Genomic DNA, 25262 nt, shown 5'->3' on the forward strand with positions numbered 1-25262 from the left:
CCCCCGTCATTTTCCATGGTATTAGGTGCTGAAGCCATCTTACTCCAGGAGAGGGTTCATGGCTGTGGATCTCAAGCAGAGATAGGAATCTCCCTGCAGCCCAGACTTCAGCACCAAAATCTGTCGGAGGGACTTACGACACCTTCCTCCTTGGCATTTCCCATTAGGTAGCTTAGGCAGTTCCCCACCTAGCAGGCTGGCTTTTTTGGATCCTCTTCTTAGGTGCCTATCTCCTCCTATTCATTGTACAGGGAGTCTAGCTGCTCAATTCAGACTTTGTGGATCCCATTTTTGTTCAGTGATTTTCTAGGCATCTAAAAGTTTGGAATTGCAACACTTAAGTCTCTTTGTGGATTTGAGCTGAAAAAAGTTATAGGGGGTTCTGAAAACTCCTTGTCAGCAATCGGTATCATATGAAGCATATTTTAGAAATAATGTTAGGGCATATTGTAAATATATTTTCTTCATTCTTTACAGGTCTTATTTTCCACCTTTAATTCATAGTATCAGTGCAGTTTCAAAAAAACCACTGATTTGTAGATATGGGTAGAACTGTTCATTGCTAAGTGGAAAGTCAAGCACATAATGGTCAATGGATTTTAAATTAGTAGTAGTTAAACCAGCAATATCCCCATACCTACAAGTGTTTTTGAAATGCTTTGTTCTAGGTCATGATTTTTGCATGTACCTATAACAGCTTCTATTGATCGTTCTAGCAGCTTTCCTTTGTTTAAGATTTATAAATCCAAATTCTTAGAAAAAAAATCAGAAGTTAAAGCAACTCTTTAGCATTCCCTTCAACAAGTTACTTTTTCTGGCTTGAGTTTACAAAATGAAGCTTTAGTACCTGAAAACTTAAAATGTAGCAGTATTGATGCTAAGGGTACATAAAGTATTATAATGTATGGAACTACGAAAGCATTATGAATACAGCAAGATATGGAAGAAATACCAATTAGAGAGTGTGTATATTGGAATGCTTATAAAACTGATTAAGAACACCTGCAGGTTTATGAAAAAAAACCTGGCAAAACTGTAGGACAGGACAGATTACCTTTTTGTTTCAAGTTATTTTCCAGTGTTATGAAATTTTCATAGAAGATAAAATAGATTTGAGAATAGTTGATCTCAAAAAATTGCTTCAGGTCACTTCCATCGACAATATCTGAAAAATTAAGAAAAAGTACAAGACAATGAAACTTACAAACACCAGAAATATGAAGCCAGTATTTTCCCCAAACAAAAGTTACCATGAAAAATCTACTATTAATGTAACAATAACAGAACGCACATTATTTTCTATAAAATATTTAACATTACATTTATACTGCACTACTAATGTTCAAAAGTGGATATTTAAAGTCTCTTTCCACTTCCCTTTATGAAAGGAAGCTGAAGAAAAATTAGTATTTTCAAGAAAACAGTTCCCAATACTTCAAGCACAAGTTTTGTCCTATCACTTACAAATAAAAACAACAAACAACAACGGGAGGGGCCAGACACTCATACATGCATTTGTAGTAAACAAACAGAGACCCAGCAAGGTGTCTAAATAGCCACCTACATGTGCAAAGAGAATTGCAAGTAAAACTGCAGTGATTGCAAATACAAATTATACATGGACATTGCTCCATGTATAGTTATGAAAACCTAAAAAAGAGGCCACCAGAATTAATTTGGTGCACCAGATGATTGTGTGCACCAGATTTCTAAGAACATGCAGACCTCTATTAATAACATTTGCTAGTCAAATTCTGCTGCAAAGCCAGCATGGAAGCTCACCGATATAAAATTACATTACATTATGGAGGTGCCTGGTAGTGACTCTACTGTTAAGGGTGCACTCTGAAATGGGCTTAGAATGGATCATAAATGCCTGTTTTTCTCTAGACATAGATGGCCAATCTGTGCAAAATTGCACAGTGGGTTAGTTTCTATATCTTTGAATTTTCTGTGCCATCTTTATTTGGTTTCTCATCACAATTTGTTGCTACTGGGAAGAATGAACTTGGACACTGGCTGACACTTTTCTTGGTAATCCTAGAGATCTTTTACGAACAATAGCAACACTAAACCTGATACAGAGGAGCATTGTGAGGCGATCTGGTGCATCTGGTAGTTTTCTTTAAAATTATATAAGGATGTTTCTTACTGAGATCAAATTTTGAGCACACCTTAATATCAGCAAGATCACATTTTACAACAGTAAAATTAGTTTACTATATTTTTGCAGAATCAATGTTTATAATTGTTTCAAAAGCAACATTATAATCAAATATGTTTAGCAAGTCAAAGCATACAGTATATTCACAATAGTTAAAAAAAATCTAAATTTATTATCCTAGTAAGTGGTCTGATTTTCAGAAATACAGACACCCAGATCTACTATTAAGTCAACATGTACTCAACACCTCAAAGTCATACAGCTAAGTAAGTGGTTCATATTTGAAAATGTTGGCTTCAATCTCTTTGTGCCTCTGCTTTCTCATCTGTTAAATGGAAAGAATATTCCCTTACCCAACAAGGAAATTAATGCTTGTTTAGCATTATATAAATATTAGGGTCCACCCCACCCCGCAACAGTGTAGAGAAACAGATCAAGCATCCCTCTGGGTATCATAGCTCTGCCAGCTTCCACAAATGATCTTTTAATTGAGCAATTCTTCTGTGACACAAACATGTCTATACTACATTAGGTCATCATGAACCTAACAGAAAACTGATATCACCATAAAAGTCTGTTAATCTTTATCATTTATTTACACAGAACTACCGCTTATCTATACAAGATTCCAGGATTGCTGACCTATGTATCACTCTAAGGTAGGGGTAGTCAACAGGCAGACTACAAGCCAAATCCAGACTGCCAGATGCTTTTGAAGTGACCCCAAAATCTTTTTATTTACTTATCATCGTTAATTTTTTTCTTCTTCTCCTCTGCGGTCCATACCTTGACTATGTCTTTACCAAGAAATTTGGACCTTGACAAAAAATTAATTCACTGCCCCTGCTCTAAGGCCTAACAGGTCTGTAGAGTCAATGTGAAGTGATGAAAACCGCTACGAGCATGGTTGAATGCTCACTTTGTTCAGAATTTCACCAGGTTCAATCATCACTGGAATATGCATTCTTTTAGCATCCAATTTTTAAGTTCTCAGCCATTTTGACTTTATGAACTACACCTGTGCAGTATACTGTAACAGTAAGGACTTGTCTACACTGGCAATTTACAGAGCTGCAACTTTCCCGCTCAGGGGTGTGAAAAAAACACCCCCCCTGAGCGCAGCAAGTTTCAGTGCTGGAAAGTGCCAGTATAGACAGTGCACCAGTGTTGGGAGCCGCCCTCCCAGCACTGGGCACTATGCCCTTCGAGGAGATGAGGTTTTTTTAGAGCACTGGGAGAGCTCTGTCCCAGCACTGTGCTGCAACCACACAAGCCAAGTTAAAGCGCTGCCGCAGCAGCACTTTAGTATTGCCAGTGTAGACTAGCTTGAAGGCATGTAACTAAGCCATGACAAGAGTCCTAGACCACTGGTTCTCAACCGGAGGTCCATGGCTCCCTGGAAGTCTGCGAGCCAATTTCAAGGGTTCTGCCAAAATAAACTGGGCTTCAGCCCTGAGTGCCGCACCACCTCCATCCCTTGACTCATTTCAGTGGGCCACCCAGCCTCTCTGGGCTGGGGGAGGGAGGGAGCATGACCAAAACAACCAGTGTAACTGCAGAAGAGCGATCTCCCCCTGCCTTCAGAAGGGGTTACCTCTCAGCCTGACTCCACAAGCAGGCAGCAGCTAGCCAAGACATAACACGGCTCTGACCTGCTACATTAGCACTTCAGGGAGCTGAGCCAACTGGAATTCAAAATCGGGGGGAGCACGTGACCACACATGACCCACCCCACCCCCACGCATCAGCTCCAGTTGGAGGTCTGCAGGTTTGTCTATTTAAGTGTACGGGGGCCCTGGGTAAAAGGCGGCTGAGAACCTTTGAGAAGTAACTCCAACAGTCACCACCCTTACTCTACAGCAAATTTACATGCAACAGTTTCATTGCTTGTGTAAAGGGGAATGCACAAACGGTGGATTACTTGGTTCAACTGCCATAGTTCTTCAAAACCAATCACACACCCAGCACACAGAAGAACCCCAAACACAGACAGTGAAAGATGCGCCTCATTTGCCACCAGCACAAATCAACACAAAATCTCCCAGCACATCACACACTCACTCACCCTCACTCATATTTACCATAAAACCATACGTTTGAGTGGCAAAGTCATGGGTCATCACTAGTATGCAATAAGACACTAGTATACACTTGCCTAAAAATCATGGTCAGGGAGGACTGATTTAAATCGAAATTATTTAAATCACTGTTTGAAATCACCAAGCTGGAAACCTTTATTTAAATAATTGATCTATACTGGCTTTGCATTTGTATTTTTTAGTTATTTTCCTAAAGTAACATTCCGTATAGCTGATTAGTACAACAACTAAAATAGGTTAATTTTATACTAAATATAGAATTTACCCTAAATTTGGTACTTTTTGCAAACCAGGACAATACACTTTATACACATTTATTTAAGCAATTATATAGCTCAATATATATATTTGTTCAGCTTCTTCATCTTTTACTTTTTTTATTATGCTAGAAAATGGTGAATGACATTTACTAGATAATTTTTACCTGTGTGTCAAGCTGCTTCTTAATGGAAACTGGAATCCAATTAAAAAGCCAAAAAAGCATTAAGATTATTTAACTAGAACAAATAAAGCTACTTTAAAAGGCTGCATACATAAACAAATAAGTTTATCAAAATATTTTTGTATTTAAAACTTATTTTATTAAAACACAGGAACCGTGTTGTAGTGAATTGCTATATTGCTTCTGATCACTATGGGTCGAATTTTTCAACAGCACCTCAAGATTCAGATTGTTGAAAATCTCACTAGGCATCTATTTGCACCCTTAAGTGCCTAAATACTTTTGAAAATCTGGTCCCATGTCCTCTAAGTTTTTAGAATTAACTCTCATCCTCTCCCAACTGGTTTTAATTTATAAACTAGAAGAAAAACTTGTCTGCTATTTTAACTCCTAAACGGTTTGTCAACTTTGAATGAATTAGTTCAAATGAAGAAAATACTCTCTGATGTGCTCACTAAGATGAAATCAAAAGCAATTAAGGCAGTGGTTCTCAAACTTTTGTACTGGTGATCCCTTTCACATAGCAAGCATCTAAGTGAGACACCCCCCACCCACACTTATAAATTAAAAACACTTTTTAATATATTTAACACCATTATAAATGCTGGAAGCAAAGCGGGATTTGGGGTGGAGGCTGACAGCTTGCAACCCCCCCATGTAATAACCTCACCACCCCCTCAGATAACCCCTGAATTAAGGCAAACCCATTCTGTGCAACAGAAACTGAAAGTACAGTACTTCTATTTGGAAAAAATGTAAATACTAGCATTTGCTGCATTGTAAAGATTGAAAATAGTATACTTACTGCAGTACATGACATTTTAACATATTTATAAAGTTTGAGTTAACCTCAGAAGTTTGAGATGTTTCACTCCGATTCTGCATGTAATTCAAAAAAAGCAAATATGAGGAATTGCTGATGCAGTATCTTGTCTATTTATGTTAATGGATTATAAAGTAGGCCTTAACATAAGTAGACATAATTTCAAATTTAATTTTAAACAGATTAATTAAAAAAAAAGAAAAATACATTTAATTTTTTTTAAAAACAAGTTTTTTATTTAATCCGTTTTTATCCACTCTGATCATGGTAGGCCAAACCCAATGAGTATATCTAACAATGCACTGGGAATAACAGCACGGTAGATAATGCATGTTCTGTGGTCCCATGTTTCTCTCTAGTGTGGTGCCATTTCTCAAGGGGTCATTCCTTATTTTAATCAAAGTTATTGAGACTAATTGGAAAATGACAGCTCTACAACACTGTACAATTTCAGAATATAAAATAATAGTTTGTTGACTTGCTATTTGTACATTTTGAAGGGCCAAGTTTTTTTTGTTTTGTTTTGTTGCTTTAAGTCTGTACTATGAAAGAGATCTACCCATGGAAAGTGTTTTGTGCCAGCTGTTTCCTACAAATACAGGTCTTGGATTTGCAAACTAAATGTTTTATTCCTCTCTCTGAATGCCTTCTGTTAAATACAACAGCTAGTAGAAAACAAGGCTTCTATTTACAGGATTTCGCATGAAAGAGATGAGATCATTTAAAAAAAACAAAACAAAACACCACGTTCCCTTCCATTCATGGGGGAGTTAAGGGTGGAATGCCTAATCAAAAAATAAACTCATTAACCATGGGGTAGATAACTACTAACAAAATTATTGTTATTCCGAGATAAGCATACGTTTTTATAGCTACATCCTTTTCCTTCCAAGCTATTTTGTTCCTAAAATTCTCTTGCAGAGTACAGAGAAACAATTTGCAACTTTGAATGACAAAAGGTCAAAAGGGCACTCAACAGCAACACTCTTTTTACTGCACCAGTGGCAGCTAGTTCCAGTATAATTAAGGTTCTGCTGAAATTCTGCACACAAGTTGACAGTTCTAGTGCAAATGATCAATTTATGTAAACAAAATTCTGAAGACTTGTGTGTGTAAGATCACTGGATTTCCTTATTCTGTTGTACCCAATGAAAAATCATGTCTGTCCTCCTCCACAGTGTGCATCCTCACAGTAACGAGAGGAATACAGAGACATATTCTACCAGCATAGGTGGAATCTTACACTGGTGAATGGAGCTCTCTCAGCTGGAGAGAAGAGCAAAAAGCAAGTGAGCCAAATACATAAAAACTCGTCTGGTGGCAGAACTTCTGACCTCAATCTTGCATTTCTGTGCCAACATGAGTGGCAGCTCCAGGGACGCAGGGACTTCCATTTCTTGCTAGTGAAATTCTCCAAGCCAAATGAAGCAGTATCAATGGTATTTTTTAAACTTTTCAGACTTCTTCCTCCCCCTCAGTTTCTGTGGTTCTTCCCACTTTCCTGCTCAATTTGGTCTACTATTCATTTAAAACCCTGTTTTTTTAGTAGTAGTACCTATGGTTATCACAGATTGAGCCATTGTGACTACAGGGCTCTGGGAGTAAGGGTGAGGGAGCTGGGAGCACAGGTGGTGTTCTGTTCAGTCCTTCCAGTCAAGGGTAGGGGCCTCAGCAGAGACAGATGCATCCTGGAGGTGAATGCCTGGCTGCGAGGATGGTGTCACTGTGAGGGCTTCGGCTTCCTTGACCACAGGATGCTGTTCCAGCAAGAAGGACTGCTAAACAGAGATGGGGTCCACCTATCGAGGAAGGGGAAGAGCATACTTGGCTACAGAATGGATAACCTAGTGAGGAGGGCTTTAAACTAGGCTCTACGAGGGCAGGTGACCAAAGCCAACAGAGAAGATTAAACCTGATAAGTTTATGGAGGAAATGGTATGATGGGATAATATGATTTTGGCAATTAATTGATCTTGAAATATTCATGGTAAATAGGCCCAATGGCCTGGGATGGGATGTTAGATGGGGTGGGATCTGAGTTACTACAGAGAATTCTTTCCTGGGTAGCTGGCTGGTAAATCTTCAGCTGATCAGCTGATCACCATATTTGGGGTCGGGAAGGAATTTTCCTCCAGGGCAGATTGGAAGAGGCCCTGGAGGTTTTTCACCTTCCTCTGTAGCATGGGGCGCGGGTCACTTGCTGGAGGATTCTCTGCTCCTTGAAGTCTTTAAACCACAATTTGATAGCTCAATAGCTCAGACATAGGTGAGAGGTTTATTGCAGGAGTGGGTGGGTGAGATTCTGTGGCCTGCATTGTGCAGGAGGTCAAACTAGATGATCATAATGGTCCCTTCTGACCTTAATATCTATGAATCTATAAGTCAAAAATCTGGAAACCTAGGAGAAGGGTCAGAATCTGAGGGAGCATGGCTGTTATAGCAGAAATAAGGAAGAGACAAGACAGAACTGGGAAGGAGGAGGAAATCAAATCAGTATCTTAGATGTCTATATACTAATGCGAGAAGTATGGGGAATAAGCAGGAATAACTCAAAATGCTAGTAAATAAACATCACTATGACATCACGGAGACTTGGTGGAATAATAAACATGACTGCAATATTGGTATAGAAGGATACAGCTTGCTCAGGAAGGACAGGCAGGGAAAAAAGGAAGGAGGTGCCTTATATTAAAAATATATACACTTGGACTGACGTTGAGATAGTCTCTGGGTAAGGATAAAAGGGGTAAAAAATAAGGGTAATGTCACAGTAGGGGTCTACTCCAGGGGACCTAACAAGGAAGAAAAGGTGGATGAGGCTTTTTTAAAACAACTAACAAAATCATCCAAAGCACAGGACTTGGTGGGGATGGGGGACAACAACTGCCCAGACATCTGTTGGGAAAACAACACAGCAGAGCACAGATAATCCAAGAAGTTCTTGGAAACTATTGGAGACTTTTTTTATTTCAGAAGGTGGAGAAAGCTACTAGGGAGGAGGCTGTTCTAGATTTGATTTTGACAAATAGGGAGGAACTGGCTGAGAATCTGAAAGTGGAAGGCAATTTGGGTGAAAGTGATCATGAAATGGTCGAATTCACGATGCTGAAGAATGGTAGGAGGGAGAACAGCACAATAAAGACAATGGATTTCAAGAAGGCAGACTTTAGCAAACTCAGGGAATTGGCAGGTAAAATCCAATGGGAAACATATCTAAGGGAAAAAAAACTGAAGACAGTTGGCAGTTTTTCAAAGAGACATTATTAAGGGTACAAGAACAAGCTATCCCACTGTGTAGGAAAGATAGGAAGTATGGAAAGACACCCTGGCTTAACCAGGAGATTTTCAATGATCTAAAACTCAGAAAAAGAGTCCTACAAAAAATGGAAATTCAGTCAAATTCCAAAGGATGAATATAAACAAATAATACAAGTATTTAGGAACAAAATTAGACAAGCCAAGGCACAAAACGAAATCGAACTAGCTAGGGACATAAAAGGAAACAAGAAAACATTCTACAAATACATTAGAAGCAAAAGGAAGACCAAGGACAGAATAGGCCCGTTACTCAATGAAGGGGGAAAGACAATAACAGAAAATGTGGAAATGGCAGAGGTGTTTAATGACTTCTTTGTTTCGGTTTTCACCAGGAAGGTTGGTGGCGATTGGACATCTAATACAGTGAATGCCAATGAAAATGAGGTAGGGTCAAAGTCTAAAATAGGGAAAGAACAAGACAAAAATTACTTAGACAAGTTAGATGTCTTCAAAATCACATGAGCCTGATGAAATGCATCCTAGAACACACAAGGAGCTGATTTAGGAGATATCTGAGCCATTAGCAATTATCTTTAAAAAGTCATGGAAGATGGGAGACATTCCAGAAGACTGGAAAAGGGCAAATATAGTGACCATCTATAAAAAGGGAAATAAGAACAACCTGGGGAATTACAGATCAATCAGCTTAACTTCTCTAACCAGAAAAATAATGGAGCAAATAATTAAGCAATCAATTTGCAAACACCTAGAAGATAATGAGGTGATAAATAACAGTCAGCATGGATTTGTCAAGCACAAATCATGTCACACCAACCTGATAGCTTTCTTTGACAGGGTAACAAGCCTTGTGGATGGGGGGGGGGGGGGGAAAAACGAGGAAAAAGCAGAAGATGTGGTCTATCTTGACTTTAGTAAAGCTTTTGATACAGTCTTGCATGACCTTCTCATAAACTAGGGAAATACAACCTAGATGGAGCTACTATAAAATGGGTGCACAACTGGTTGGAAAATCATTGCCAGAGAGTAGTTATCAGTGGTTCACAGTCAGGCTGGAAGGGCATAACGAGTGGGGTCCCACAGGGATCAGTTCTGAGTCCGGTTCTGTTCAATATCTTCATCAATGATTTAGATAATGGCACAGAGAGTACACTTATAAAGTTTGTGAACAATACCAAGCTGGGAGGGGTTGCAAGTGCTTTGGAGGATAGGATTAAAATTCAAAATAATCTGGACAAACTGGAGAAATGGTCTGAAGTAACCAGGATGAAATTCATAGATACCAAGGTCAGAAGAGACCATTATGATCATCTAGTCTGACCTCCTGCACAGCGCAGGCCACAGAATCTCACCCACCCACTCCTGCGAAAAACCTCACCTATGTCTGAGCTATTGAAGTCCTCAAATCATGGTTTAAAGACTTCAAGGAACAGAGAATCCTCCAGCAAGTGACCCATGCCCCATGCTACAGAGGAAGGCGAAAAACCTCCAGGGCCTCTTCCAATCTGCCCTGGAGGAAAATTCCTTCCCGACCCCAAATATGGCAAGCAGCTAAACCCTGAGCATATTGGCAAGATTCACCAGCCAGATACTACAGAAAATTCTTTCCTGGGTAACTCAGATCCCACCCATCTAATATCCCATCACAGGCCATTAGGCCTATTTACCATGAATAATTGAAGATCCATTAATTACCAAAATCATATTATCCCATCATACCATCTCCTCCATAAACTTATCGAGTTTAATCTTAAAGCCAGATAGATCTTTTGCCCCCACTGCTTCTCTTAAAAGGCTGTTCCAAAACTTCGTCTAATTTCAAATCTAAACTTCCTGGTGGCCAGTTTATATCCATTTGTTCCCGTGTCCACATTAGTACGGAGCTTAAATAATTCCTCTCCCTCTCCGGTATTTATACCTCCGATATATTTATAGAGAGCAATCATATCTCCCCTCAACCTTCTTTTAGTTAGGCTAAACAAGCCAAGCTCCTTAAGTCTCCTTTCATAAGACAAGTTTTCCATTCCTCGGATCATCCTAGTAGCCCTTCTCTGTACCTGTTCCAGTTTGAATTCATCCTTCTTAAACAAGGGAGACCAGAACTGCACACAGTATTCCAGGTGAGGTCTCACCAGTGCCTTGTATAATGGTACTAAAACCTCCTTATCCCTACTGGAAATGCCTCTCCTGATGCATCCCAAGACCTCATTAGCTTTTTTCACAGCCATATCACGTTGGCAGCTCATAGTCATCCGATGATCAACCAATACTCCGAGGTCCTTCTCCTCCATTACTTCTAATTGATGCATCCCCAGCTTATAACTAAAATTCTTGTTATTAATCCCTAAATGCATAACCTTACACTTCTCACTATTAAATTTCATCCTATTACTATTACTCCAGTTTATAAGGTCATCCAGATCCTCCAATCTGATATCCCGGCAAATGCAAAGTACTCCACTCAGCAAGGAACAATCAGTTGCACGCATACAAAATGGCAAATGACTGCCTAGGAAGGAGTACTGCTGAAAGGGATCTGGGAGTCATAGTGGATCACAAGCTAAATATGAGTCAACAGTGTAACACTGTTGCAAAAAAAAAAAGCAAACATCATTCTGGGATGTATTAGCAGGAGTATTGTAAGCAAGACACAAGAAGTAATTCTTCCACTCTACTCCGCCCTGATTAGGCCTCAACTGGAGTATTGTGTCCAGTTCTGGATGTCACGTTTCAGGAAAGATGTGGACAAACTGGAGAAAGTCCAGAGAAGAGCAACAAAAATTATTAAAGGTCTAGAAAATATGACCGATGAGGGAAGATTGAAAAAAAAAAATGGGTTTGTTGAGTCTTGAGACGAGAAGACTAAGACGGGCACACGATAAGTTTTCAAGTACATAAAAGGTTGTTACAAGGAATAGGGAGAAAAATTGTTCTTCTTCACCTCTGAGGATAGGACAAGAAGCAATGGGCTTAAATTGCACCAAGGGCAGTTTAGGTTGGACATTAGGAAAAATGTCCTGTGAGGGTGGTTAAGCACTGGAATAAATTGCCTAGTGAGGTTGTGGAATCTCCATCACTGGAGATTTTTAAGAGCAGGTTGGACAAACACCTGTCAGGGATAGTCTAGATAATACTTAGTCCTGCCTTGATTGCAGGAGACTGGACTAGAGGACCTCTTGAGATCCCTTCCAGTTCTATGACATCATAAAACCAACTCAATGAGTAGCAGTAGCTATGTTGGAGAGCATCTCCTGTCAACACAGTGCTGTGCATACGAGCACTTATGCTGGCAAAATTTATGTCTCTCGGGTGGGGGGGGGTTCACACCCCTAAGCAACAAAAATTTTGCTGACATAAGCACTAGTGTAAACATACCCATCAGCTCTGAATGAGTTTAGTTGCCCAGAGGGGTTCGGCAGGAATTTTGTGGATCAGAGTGGAGCCTAAACCTGGGTCTTAGGCACCTAAAACTGAGCCTGAGGCACCTAAATCTGGAGTTTAAGTGTTTTAGTGCCTTTGTTGATCAGGGTTTAAGTGACTTGCCAAAGGTTACACAGAAGTTTAAGATAGTGCTGAGAACAGACTGCTGACTTCTGAGTTGACAGAACTACATCTTAGCAACAAACTGCCACTTTTTAATACAAATGGGCTTGAGTTTCTTACTGCGGCCAAACATAAAATAGGAATAATAATTCTTACTCTCCTTTGTAAAGTACTTACAATCTACAAATAAAAAAAAATACTAGCTAACTGGAAAGCATTATGATTAGCCACATTTTTCAGATAGTTTAACCAAGGGACAGAAATACATTGATTTGCCTAGGAGACTTTAGCTGTGCAAAAAAAAAAACAACAACAACAACAACAACAAAAACCTATGTGCGTTCTACTTTTGGGTCTGACAATTTGCTGACTTAACCAACACTTGAAATGAAGTTAAACTGTGCTGCAAATGCATGTTTTGATAATTTAGCTACCTAAAGAGTATATCTTGCCAGGTATGTATCAAATGAGACAGGCTTTGAAGGAACCATTTTAAGATCTCTTAGTTTAACCTCGTGATCTACCCCATCCCACTTTCTTATATTTCCTATTGTGTAGATAAATGAAAACACTAAAAACAAAAGTAAATGTTTAAAACAAAACACACACTGTGAAATTCCAAAACCTTTACAAAGACACCCCCCCCAAAAAAAACCCCAGCAGCTTTGTTTCAAACAACATAAAGGCTGTTAAATAACAATGTAGTCTCTTATCACATTATTTACAAAAATCAAACAGTGGAAATGAAAAATTAAAGACATTTACTCACAACAACCTTCACTCTGATCTAAAAATACTATTCTTTCACCAGTAAACTCACACAAAATCCTTTTGAAAAGAAAACCAACAGAATTTTATATTTGAGATTAATGACATGTTGACCTGCTTCTAATGCAGGTTCACATATATACACATCATTTTACTAACTACTAACAATTATCGTCTTAATATTAGGTTTCAGAGTAGCAGCCGTGTTAGTCTGTATTCGCAAAAAGAAAAGGAGTACTTGTGGCACCTTAGAGACTAACAAATTTATTAGAGCATAAGCTTTCGTGAGTGAAGTGAGCTGTAGCTCACGAAAGCTTATGCTCTAATAAATTTGTTAGTCTCTAAGGTGCCACAAGTACTCCTTTTCTTTTTTAGTCTTAATATTAAAACAGTCAAATTTACTCCCGCAACACCACAATTATAAGTACTTTACAAAAAAAATTCAAATGTCAATTGATAAATATTAGCTAATAATAATTTCCATTTAAGGCTATCCCTTGAAAGAAAACTCTACTGAAATAAAGATAGCAAAAAATCTTCAAAAAAACCAGCAAACCATGGGTTTGCATTAGGGTTGTGCTGTGATGAAATTTCTTTATATGGATGAGAATGCGTTCATCTAGGCAGTATATGGGGTTTTTTTTTTAATTCTTAACTATTAATTTCTTTGCTTTATATGCTTAGATTTTGTGATTGACAGTGTAGTTTACCCTTAGGCCTGGTCTACACGGGGGGGTGGATATCAATCTAAAGTATGCAACTTCAGCTATGAGAATAGCGTAGCTGAAGTTGACATATCTTAGATCGACTTAGAATCACTTACTTCACATCCTCGCAGCATGGGTTCGACAGCTGCCGCTCCCTTGTCAACTCCGCTTCCGCCTCTCGCCGTGGAGGAGTTCCGGAGTCGATGGCAGAGCGATCGATTTATCGTGTCTACACTAGACATGATAAATCGATTCCCGATAAATCGATCACTACCCGCCGATCCAGCGAGTAGTGTAGACATGGCCTTAGCAACACTCACTCTTTAAAAATTACATAAACTTTTATTTTCTATTAAATTTCTAGCCTAAGAGTAGCTTGTTAAGTTATTTAGGTGGATATAAAGAGTACCAAGTCCCCCTGAAATAATGTCACCAACTTATTGTATGAACCAAGATGCATGTTTTCATTTTCTTGGCTGAGTGAGCATCAAATGTAGTCAAAGAATGACTAAGCAAAGAAACAAAAAGTTTACACCAATTTGGTTACTTTGGTTTGTGTTTTATTTTTAATATTGCCAACTCTCGATATACCGATAAACAGAACATGTTCAGAATGTACAGAAAGTCACAAGACTGTATTTGGCCAAAAAATTTTATTTCAGAGAACTAAAGTCATCAGGAAATAATCAATGGACTGTAAATGTTTCTTCTATATTGCCTTTTATCAAGGACATCTTCATAGCATAGACTGATTCCATACAACTGATATGACACAACAAGAAATTAACCCTGCAAGAGCTGTTTTGAATTTTATTGTCTTAAATGACTGGGAAGAAAAACGTGGGGTTTGTTCTCCAGAGTGGATTGATTTAAATCATTTTAAATCATGATTTAAGTCAGCAAGCAGGAAACCTCCATTTAAATAACTGATTTTGATCTTGTTCTGTATTTTTATTTTTAGTCATTTTCCAAAAGAATGTTGATTTTCATTGGTTGGTATAACCATTAAAACACGTTCATATGCAACTAAATATAACCTTTACTTTAAATTTGGTACTTTTTTGCTAACCAAAATGATACACTAAATATATAAACATTTATTTAATCATCTACACAGCTGAATACACATTAATTCAGATTCTTAGTTTTTACATTTTTATTATGTTAGAAAATGGTGAATGACATTTATCTACAAGATTATTAACTTTTTACTCATGATTTGTGTCAAGCTAGATTTGGAAAGGAAATTGGAATACAATTAAAAATGCACAAAACAGCATTTTAAAATTAATTATTTAAATAAAAGTACCTTAAAGTGCTGTGTACATATAAAATAAGTTTATCAAAACATATTTTGCACTTAAAGCTAACTGATTTATTAATCAATTAAATATTATCTGTAGTGAATTGAACTAATTTCTTCAACATTTTAGAACTAGTAGATCTCGTCCTCTCAGACCTCTTCAATATTCATATCTTGAAAGACAAAAACAAGTTTTTCTACTTTTTCGACTCCCCACTGGTGTCTCAACTTTGAATAAGCTAGCTACTGAACTAAACTAGTTCAATGAACTGAAATGAAGAAAATATTCTCTCTGTACCTGCAGAACAGACTACTGCTGTCAAAAGCTGGTCTTAGCATATCAGCAAGTTCTGGTTCCAGGTGCTTCGCCACCAGTTCAGTAGTTTGACTGTCTTTAAGAACTTTGGCAGCAAACCTATACTGCTTGAATATTTTTTGTTTCATTTAAATGTAAATGATTTTACTAGATAACCTACATTAAGGCCTAATTTACTGTAATCAAATTCATACTTAATTTTAAATTTATTTTTTAAATGAATTATTTAATTTTAAGAAACCTTCAAGTTTTATTTAACCTGTCATTCTGTCAATCTCCACCTAAACCACGTTCACATAATATTCACAGGTTAATTTAGTGTAAGAATAAAGTATTGCATCAAAATATCACTAAAGTGATTTGAATAACTGATTTATATTTCACTTCAACTAGATATAATCTTGTTACATTCCCTGGAACATCCTGAAAGGTTTTACCCATCCTATTGTGTCCTTTTCCACTAATAGTTTAGGACTACAGTTAAGACATCCTGAATTCTGATTTTATAAAACAGCCATTTCCTTTTATCCTAATAGAATTTAAAATATTTGCTTAAATGTATGTAAGAGACATTAAACATAACAGTATCAGCTGCAACATTTACAATTAAAACAGAAAGTGGGATGGAGACTATCCCCTTGCTTGAGTTTTGCTCAGTATACACTAGTAAGTAGATTTTATTTGGAAAAGAAGTATTTCTTGATTATTATATAGTACAGCTACAATCAGGAATGACATAAAATCTCTCTCTTTGATTAACTGATATGTAACTAAGGTAGTTTTTTAAAAGCAAAAAATAAAACTGAGAAGGAAACAAAAAGCCGTTTCTTCCCCATTCTCTGAAAATGCTCACATGCTCAAATGGAGACAATTCCCTTTTGGGGGGCGGGGGGGAGTTGGGGAAAAGAAAGAGAAAAAGATTTCAAGGCAATTTTAAAACTAACTCCTTCTTGTGCTGAAAGACTCTGATGTGTCCACTGAGGTCCCCCTTTCCAGTCTTTTTGTAGCATCCACATGTCATCTTTCATCTGCATGCTTAGAATATAAGCTGTTGCGGATAAGGGAGGTCTTTTTGTTACATGTGTGTTCAGTACCTAGCAAGATGGGCCCCTGATTTGGGGCCTTTACATGCCACCATAACAGAAATAAATAAATCAGAGATGCTTAGCAAGCATGTCCTCAGAGCCTGGGAGCAGCAGTCCCTTGGCTTGTAAGAGCCGAGCCATGCCCTGACCAGAGTAACTGGATTTCAGCCATGTACTCATTCGTTGAATGGAAGGAAATGACAGACCCAGAGCGGCTGTGGGCACCTTTCAATCTCCTTTTACTGGTGCCTGCTCTCAGAATACAATATTCAGCACCCAGCAGGACACAGTCCTGCAGTTGGGAGGAACAATCCAGTGGGGAGGGGAAAGGGTATTTAGCAAGCCAACTGACAGCTCCTCAACCCCCTCCCCAGAGTCCTTTAGTTTAAAGCCCCCAAGGTCTGCACCCTGTCTGCTGCCAGCCCACCCCGACTCACCCAGCAGCGCTTTGAGGTGCTTGAGGCGGGTCAGGACGTCCTTCTTTGGGTCCAGAGCTTTCTGTGTAGATTTCTTGACATCGGCATGGCTCCTTCTGGAGAACATCCCGCAGGGGGAGACCCAGGAAGGGAGACTCCCTGACGGTGAGGTGGGGGATCAGAGACTCCCTGATGCTTGGGGGGCCAAGGGGAGAGCACCCCCTGCCGTGGGGGGAGGGGGGGAAGCGCCCCTGTTAAGTGGGGGAGGGGAGCTGGAGATCTGCTGGGTGAAGGAAGCAGCACCCCTGCTGAGGGGGGCAGGAGAGACCCCTGTTGGGTGGGGGAAGGGCTAGAGAGCTCTTCTGCGGGATGGGGGCAGCACCCCCCGCTACTGTATGTCTGAGGGGGAGGGAAGAGTTCCCTGCTGGGGGGCCCGAGGGACCCCCCCCGTTCGGAGGGGCCCGAGAGCTCTTACTACGCTGCGGGACGGCTCCCTGCTGCGCCTCGCACCGCTCTCACTCCCCGGGGTGGGCGTGTAAACACGGAACTGACCGGACGCCGCGACGGTTAACTGCCTCCAGTCCGGCGCCGCACTGCGCAGCCGCCCCCGGCCGGGCCGGCCTCCCCGAGGCGCCGTAGAGCGCGAGCCCCGGGTTCCCGCCGCCCCGCGCGCGGCGCCCCGCCCCCAGCCCCCCGAGCGAGCCGCGAGGACAGCAGCCACCTCCCGCAACCGGGGGGGGGACCCGCCGAGCGCCCCTCCGCGCGACACTACAGCCCCCAGCGTGCAGCGCGGCCGGACACGCGGCGCCGCGTGGAGCGTTGCATGCTGGGAGCTGTAGGCGCTGTAGAGCCACTTTACGGACACTTCCCCCGCCCCCCGCCTCTTGACACGAGCTCTGCGCTGTGACCTGCACGCCCCCCCCCATTGACACCGGTTCTGCGCTGTGACCTGCACGGCCCCCCCCCTCCCCATTGACACCGGTTCTGCGCTGTGACCTGCGCCCCCCCCATTGACACCAGCTCTGAGCTGTGACCTCCAGGGTTCCCCCCCAACCCCCCGCCCACTGACACCGGCTCTGCGCTGTGACCTGCAGGGCCCCCCCACCCCTCCCCATTGATACCGGTTCTGCACTGTGATCTCCCCCCCCCCCGATTGACACCGGTTCTGCGCTGTGACCTGCGCCCCCCCCCCATTGACACCGGCTCTGTGCTGTGACCTCCAGGGTTCCCCCCCAACCCCCCGCCCACTGACACCGGCTCTGCGCTGTGACCTGCAGGGCCCCCCCACCCCTCCCCATTGATACCGGTTCTGCACTGTGATCTCCCCCCCCCGATTGACACCGGTTCTGCGCTGTGACCTGCGCCCCCCCCCCATTGACACCGGCTCTGTGCTGTGACCTCCAGGGTTCCCCCCCAACCCCCCGCCCACTGACACCGGCTCTGCGTGTGACCTGCAGGGCCCCCCCACCCCTCCCCATTGATACCGGTTCTGCACTGTGACCTGCGCCCCCCCCATTGACACCGGCTCTGTGCTGTGACCTCCAGGGTTCCCCCCCCCAGCCCCCCGCCCACTGACACCGGCTCTGCGCTGTGACCTGCAGGGCTCCCCACCCAACCCGACACCAGCTCCGTGCAGTGACCTGCAGGGCTACCCCCCCACATACACACTGACACCAGCTCTGCGCTGTGACCTGCAGGGCTCCCCCAGGCACACAACATTGACACTGGCTCTGCACGCTGTGACCTGCAGGTCTCCCACCCCCACCCGACAGCAGCTCTGTGCTGTGGACCGGCAGGGCTCTCCCCCCTCCCCCGCTCCCCCGCCCACTGACACTGGCTCTCCGCCTGTGACCTGCAGGGCTCCCCCCCGCCACATAATCTGAATCATGTTTTGAATAGCTGTGTATTATTTATGTATTTATAGTCCAAACAATGTTCTTAAACTCTACACCTAGTAAGAAAACAAAAGGCCAAATAGATTTGCACAGGTATAACTGAGAGCAAAATGTGACTCAAAATTCCAGACCGCATAGAATTTAATGTTTCAGAGTAGCAGCCGTGTTAGTCTGTATTCGCAAAAAGAAAAGGAGGACTTGTGGCACCTTAGAGACTAACAAATTTATTAGAGCATAAGCTTTCGTGAGCTACAGCTCACTTCACTAAATGCATCCGATGAAGTGAGCTGTAGCTCACGAAAGCTTATGCTCTAATAAATTTGATAGAATTTAATGAGATTCTGGGGTATGAGGGGTTTAATGTTAGTAAACTCCAACTCAGAATTAAGGCCTTAAAGAAAAATCTACCTCATACAAGTAAATTACCAAAACCCTTCTTTTTTATGTTACTGTCTATCACAGAAGAATATAAATTATTTGTTGGTGAGAAGGGTTGGGTGGGGAAACTACCAGAGCTCAAAAAACTGAATACTCTTCTCCACCCAGCTTTATTGTACCATTTTAACTAAACTGCTTTAAAATCAGTTAAATCAGCACAACTTTCTCATGTGGACCAGGTCTCAGTCCCCTGCACCTCCCTTCTCCCACCCCTGAGCTCTCCAGTGCATCTTTCATTGGGCAGGGGCAAAGTGGATGTTGAGCAGGTCACTGCTTCCTGACAAATGCTTATTTTACTGGTGGCAGTGGTTGAGGGAGTCTCTGCTGCTCCCTACTGCTCCCACATTCCTTCCTCAACAGCTGTTTTTCTCCCTGGAGATGGGGGAATTTCCTCACAATTCTCCTCTTCTCTGTCCCCTTCCTTTCAGGCTCCTTTTGCTCCACCAACCTGCCTGTCAGTGGTGTTTCCTCTTTCCGCTCCTTTAAATAAAAACAGGGTGACCCAAAGAGGCAGAAGCATATGACGGCAAAGAGCAGGCCTGGGAAAGAAGGAGGTCTTGGCATCTTGCCTCATTGAGGCAACTTCTGCTACCTGCCAAGGTAGAATGGATGCGGGTTGGGAGTGAGCCTAGCCGTAGAGGAGGTAGAAGAAAGGCATGTAAGATTGCAAGCAAAGACTGAACATCAGAATGAGAGCTGGGGCGGGGGAGTAAGGAGGGTTAAGACTTTTCATGCTAGCGTGTCCTTTTGAGTTCTGATGGATTGGGTCGCAGATTCACAGAGTTCTGTTGAATTCTATTCCAATTCCAGCCTACCATTACTTTCATTTGTTCTCTGCTGTACATTTCTGATTTTTGTCCTTTAGTGTTGCCAATTTTTGTGATTTTCTTTATCACCATGTTCACTATATTTGGTGTTTTTCTTAAGGCCCCAGCTTCTGGAATCAGTTGATTATGTGAGAATCTTAGCTTTCATTTTTGGTTGTTGTTGCTGTTGTTTTGGGGGGGGGGAGAAATAAGGAACAGTCTAGCCCTCATTGGTTTCAGAGAAAAGCTTGAAAACGTGACCCAGCTGTAGTCTTGAGGTTCAAAAACCAGAAGGCAAAGGAAAAGAACCCACATTTAATATTCTCTTAAAATCTCAGGTTTCAGAGTAGCAGCCGTGTTAGTCTGTATTCGCAAAAAGAAAAGGAGTACTTGTGGCACCTTAGAGACTAACAAATTTATTAGAGCATAATGCATCCGATGAAGTGAGCTGTAGCTCACGAAAGCTTATGCTCTAATAAATTTGTTAGTCTCTAAGGTGCCACAAGTACTCCTTTTCTTCTTAAAATCTCGTGATTCTTGGGCCTGACTCCTGATTATTTAACGGACTTGGGGTTGACAATCCTATATATTTACTTGGTCTTTTATCCCAGTTTTACAGGCTAACATCTCATACTAGGAAAAGCTTTAAACCTTGTGACATTGTCTTAAATTATTTGTCAGGTGTTATTTGTCAGAAAAATTGCAGCTTCCTGAGAAGAGTGAAATAGGTCATTGCTGTTCTCACATTTAAGTACCTCAAATAACAAATGTGGTTGGATGAGGCAGAACATAACTCAAGGTTTGACTTCCTCCTTCCTTATTTAAATTAGAAAAATGATAAGTTTCAGTTTAGCTCTTTTGATAATTTCTGCTATTTCCACATTTCTGCCTCTGCATTATTAAAAAAGAGTTGTTTTATTTTTACATAAAATCTGTTGCTTTTGAATCTAATCTAATTTTGAATCTAGACTAATTGAGTCTAATTTTCCTCAGATCACTTAACTTCACACAGGGTTCCTGAATTAAATACACTATGCTCTTCCAATAGTGTTTCCTGATTAAAAGCTACTTCCATGCATGTATGTTTTAGATACAGAAGATGAACATAATGTCACTGTAAATTTCCATTACTAAAACAAGAAGTCAGTGCCCTATGAAAAGCTGAGACATTGAACCTGCTCCACTTTCTAATCAAATCTGTAATGCTATTATTTGCTACACTTCAAAGATAAAATCTTAACTAACAAAAATAGTAATCAGTACAAACTAATACTTTGTTATTTTATGGCACTTACACTGATGAGTCAAATCACTTTACAATAATCCTCAGAAGACCCGTATGTGACAGGAAAATATTATTTCCATTTACAGATGCTAAAATTAAGTTAGGCTGCATGCCTAGTTCACACAGCAAGTCAGTGGCATGATTAGGAATAGAACCAAAGAATCCGAAATCTCAGCCCTCTGCTATATCCACTCAATAATAATATCATAATAGCGATACTTCAGCTCATATAGTGACTTGCATTCAAGGATCTCAAAGCCTTTTAGAAATAGTAAATTGAATCTCACAGCAACCGTGTGAGATGGATAAATATTATTCTTTCCATTGTACAGTGATTCGGCTGAGGATCAGAGAGGTGAAGGCAATAATCAACTTGGGTGCATACCTACATCCATATTTAGGCAACAAAAGTTAAATGTCCTATTCATCAGAGGTGCTGAGTAATAGTATTGAAGTCAATGGGAGCTGTGGCTGCTTAACACCTCAGAAAATTGGGGTTTTTTTTTTTCCACCAAATGCATCCGATGAAGTGAGCTGTAGCTCACGAAAGCTTATGCTCTAATAAATTTTAGTCTCTAAGGTGCCACAAGTACTCCTTTTCTTTTTGCGAATACAGACTAACACGGCTGCTACTCTGAAATCAGAAAATTGGATTACTTTTACCTTGTTAACCAAATATGGATTTAGACCTCTAGCTTTAGGCACTCACATTGAAAAGTTTGGCTTAAATTACTTGCTGTCAAAGTCACACCAAGATGGGCATAGAATCCAGATCTCATGACGCATTCCTGTGCTTTAACAAGACCGTCCTTTCTCTGTTAGCACTGTGGAGCACAGTCCCATAAAGTACAGGGTGACTCAGCATAGCATAAAATTTGTATAACTAGAAAGAATGGATTTTTAAAATTGCATGCTTTAAACACTGAACTAAGGTTATTTGGGCCTAACTCTCTGACTTTAGTGATGTTATGCTATGATGTTATGTGATTAGGTCCTATGATGGTGTCTCTTGAACAGACATGCGAACAGAGTTGGCAACGGGCTTTGTTGCAGGACCTAACCACATCAGCCACACCATCAGGGGCTTGTTCACCTGCACATCTGCCAATGTGATATATGCCATCATGTGCCAGCAATGCCCCTCTGCCATGTACATTTGCCAAACCGGACAGTCTCTATGCAAAAGAATAAATGGACACAAATCAGACATCAAGAATTGTAACATTCAAAAAGGAGAGCACTTCAATCTCCCTGGTCACTCAATAACAGTCTTAAAAGTGGCAATTCTTCAACAACAAAATTTCAAAAACAGACTTTAATGAGACACTGCAGAAATGGAATTAATTTGCAAACTGGACACCATCAAATTAGGCCTGAATAAAGACTGGGAGTGGCTGGGTCACTACAAAATGTAATTTTCCCTCTGCTGATACTCATACCTTCTTGTCAACTGTTGGGAATGGGCGATGTCCACCTTGATTGCATTGGCCTCGTTAGTGCTACAAAGGTAATTTTCCCTCTGTTGATATTCACCCCTTCTTGTCAACTGTGGAGAATAAGCTACTTCCACCTTACTTGATTGGCCTCGTTAGCACTGACCCACCCATTTGGTAAGGCAACTCCCATCTTTTCATGTGCCGTAATATATATACTGCTTACTGTATTTTTCACTCCATGCATCTGATGAAGTGAGTTTTAGCCCATGAAAGCTTATGCCCAAATAAATTTGTTAGTCTCTAAGGTGCCACAAGGGCTCCTCGTTGTTTTTTCTATATAGTTAGGTTGACACAAGGCAGCTTATGTTGACCTAACTCTGTAGGCATCTACACTAACATGTTGCTCCCGCTGATGTAACTCGCCTGCTATGCCGACTTAAAAACTTCACCTCTACGAGAGGTGTAGCACTTAGGTCAACATAGTTAGGTTGAAGTTGTGTGGGTGTAGGCACTGTGTTACTTACACTGACTTCAGTGGCCTCCAGGAGGTGTTCCACAATGCCGCACTGTGACCACTCTGGTCACCATTTTGAGCTCTGCTGCCCAGCAGCCAGGTACACAGGTATATATCCCTCCACTCTAAAGCCCCGCAAATTTTTGAAATTCCGTTTCCTGTTTGATTGGCGTGGAGAGCTCATCTAGGGACTGCCCAGCTGACCATGCCAGCTGCACGCTGCAGATGTGCTCCTACTTGGAGATGGTGGATCTCCTTGGTCTGTGCGGAGAAGAGGCTGTGTAGGCAGAGCTCCTATCCAGCCCTAGAAATGTCAATATCTATGAGCAGATTGCTCAGGGCATGGGGAAGAAGAGCTATAAAAGGGACCTGGGGCAGTGCCATGTGAAAGCCCAGGAGCTGTTGCAGGCATACCAGAAGGCAAGGGAGGCTAACAGTCACTCTGGTGCAGAGCCACAGACATGCCACTTTTACAAAATGCGGCATGTCATCCTTGGCAGAGGCCATTCCGCCCCCCCCCCCCAAGAGCCTTGTGATACTTTGGAGGAGCTAGAGATACCGTTCCTCAGAGTGAACAGTGAGGATGAGGTGTTGGATGAGGAGGAAGAGGAGTTATGGGGGACAGGAGACTGGGGGATCCAGTGGCACAGTGGGCCAGGACCTGTTTTTGACTCCAGAGCAGTCAAGCCAGTCCCTACAGTCCAGCACGACTGAGCCTGATGCAGGGGAAGGAACCTCTGGTAAATATACAGTTTGCTTTGATATTGCAGGGACACATCTGTTCATTTACTCTTTTTAAATCATGCTAAAAGAGGTAATGAAATAATCAATAGACATAGAGTTGCTATCTGCTTCTCATTGCCCTGTACAGTCAGGCAGAGGGAGCCCTGCAGAACAGTTTGTTTATGTGCACTGGGATGTCCCGTGAATCCTCCATAGAGATCTCGATGAAACTTTCCTGAAAGTAGTCTGCAATCCTCTGCCGAAGGTTTCTGGGGAGGGCTGCCTTATTTCTTCTGCCGTGATAGGACACTTTCCCATGCCAGTCAGCAATTACTTCAGCAAGCACCATTGCAGCACTCAGGCTAGCAGCATATGGCCCTGGTCTGCAGCCATACCTGTGCAGGAGCTGTTTCCTTTCAGCCTCTGTTACTTTCAGGAGTGAGATATCAGATAAAATAACCACCACTGTGGAAAATGATGCTGCTATTCAGTTCAGTTGCCCTATTCGCATATACTGATGCCCGTGTGCTCACTTCCATTATAGCCCCAAATTGCCCCTTTTCTCCCCCGGGCTGTACTCACCATGTCTGGGACAGCCGCCATGTTCTATGAGTTCCAAGGAGAAGCGAGAAACTAGTGCTTGCCACTTGAGTGGATCAAGGGGAATGCATATGCTCTCAGTAGTACCTCTGTGCATTATATTTTTTGCAGCTGGAAATATGGCCTTGAAGGTCTCTCCACCAGTAGAGTGGCTCAACCACGTAAGGAGGAGAAGGGAGAGGCTGTGGGATGACATGTTCCAAGAGATCCTGGAAGCCTCTGTTGCTTCAGATACCAAGCACAGGACTTGGAGGATCACCCTCGCAGACAGAATGGACGGGGATAGTGTAGAGAGGAGTAGTGTAGAGAGGAGACAGGTGCAGGAAAAGGAGAGGAATGTGCAGCAGAAGATGCTGGAGCTTCTCAAGTGGCAAACAGACATGCTGGAGACTCTTGTTGACCTTCAGGTTCAGCAGATCCATGCTTGCCTCCCTTTGCAGCCCATAGAGAACGGCATTCCAGAACCTCCCGATACTCCCCCTACATCACCCCCCCCACACACACACATACATTCTACGTGGCATCCGGGGCCATTGCACTACCCCTACCACTTCCCCTTGGGGGAGAATACAGACAACCACAGCTGCACATACATTGACCTGTGAGAGATGTGGCTGGTGTAT

At 41.8% G+C, this 25262-nt stretch overlaps 1 protein-coding gene across 5 annotated transcripts in view; it reads right to left on the reverse strand.

Moving 5' to 3' along the window:
* Positions 1-17096, reverse strand: part of RALGAPA2 (Ral GTPase activating protein catalytic subunit alpha 2) — a 298342-nt gene extending 281246 nt beyond the window's left edge. For all 5 annotated transcript variants that reach the window (XM_038398015.2, XM_038398014.2, XM_043512164.1 and 2 more), the window contains exons 1-2: positions 16964-17096; positions 1055-1165 (exon numbers count right to left, since the gene is read on the reverse strand). In XM_038398015.2, coding sequence (XP_038253943.1) covers positions 1055-1165; positions 16964-17069 — 217 coding nt within the window. In that variant the 5' untranslated portion in view covers positions 17070-17096. The remainder of the gene's footprint in view (positions 1-1054; positions 1166-16963) is intronic.
* Positions 17097-25262: the final 8166 nt, after the last annotated feature.

The sequence above is a fragment of the Dermochelys coriacea genome, chromosome 3, assembly GCF_009764565.3.
Source record: "Dermochelys coriacea isolate rDerCor1 chromosome 3, rDerCor1.pri.v4, whole genome shotgun sequence".
Lineage (NCBI taxonomy): Eukaryota > Metazoa > Chordata > Testudines > Dermochelyidae > Dermochelys > Dermochelys coriacea.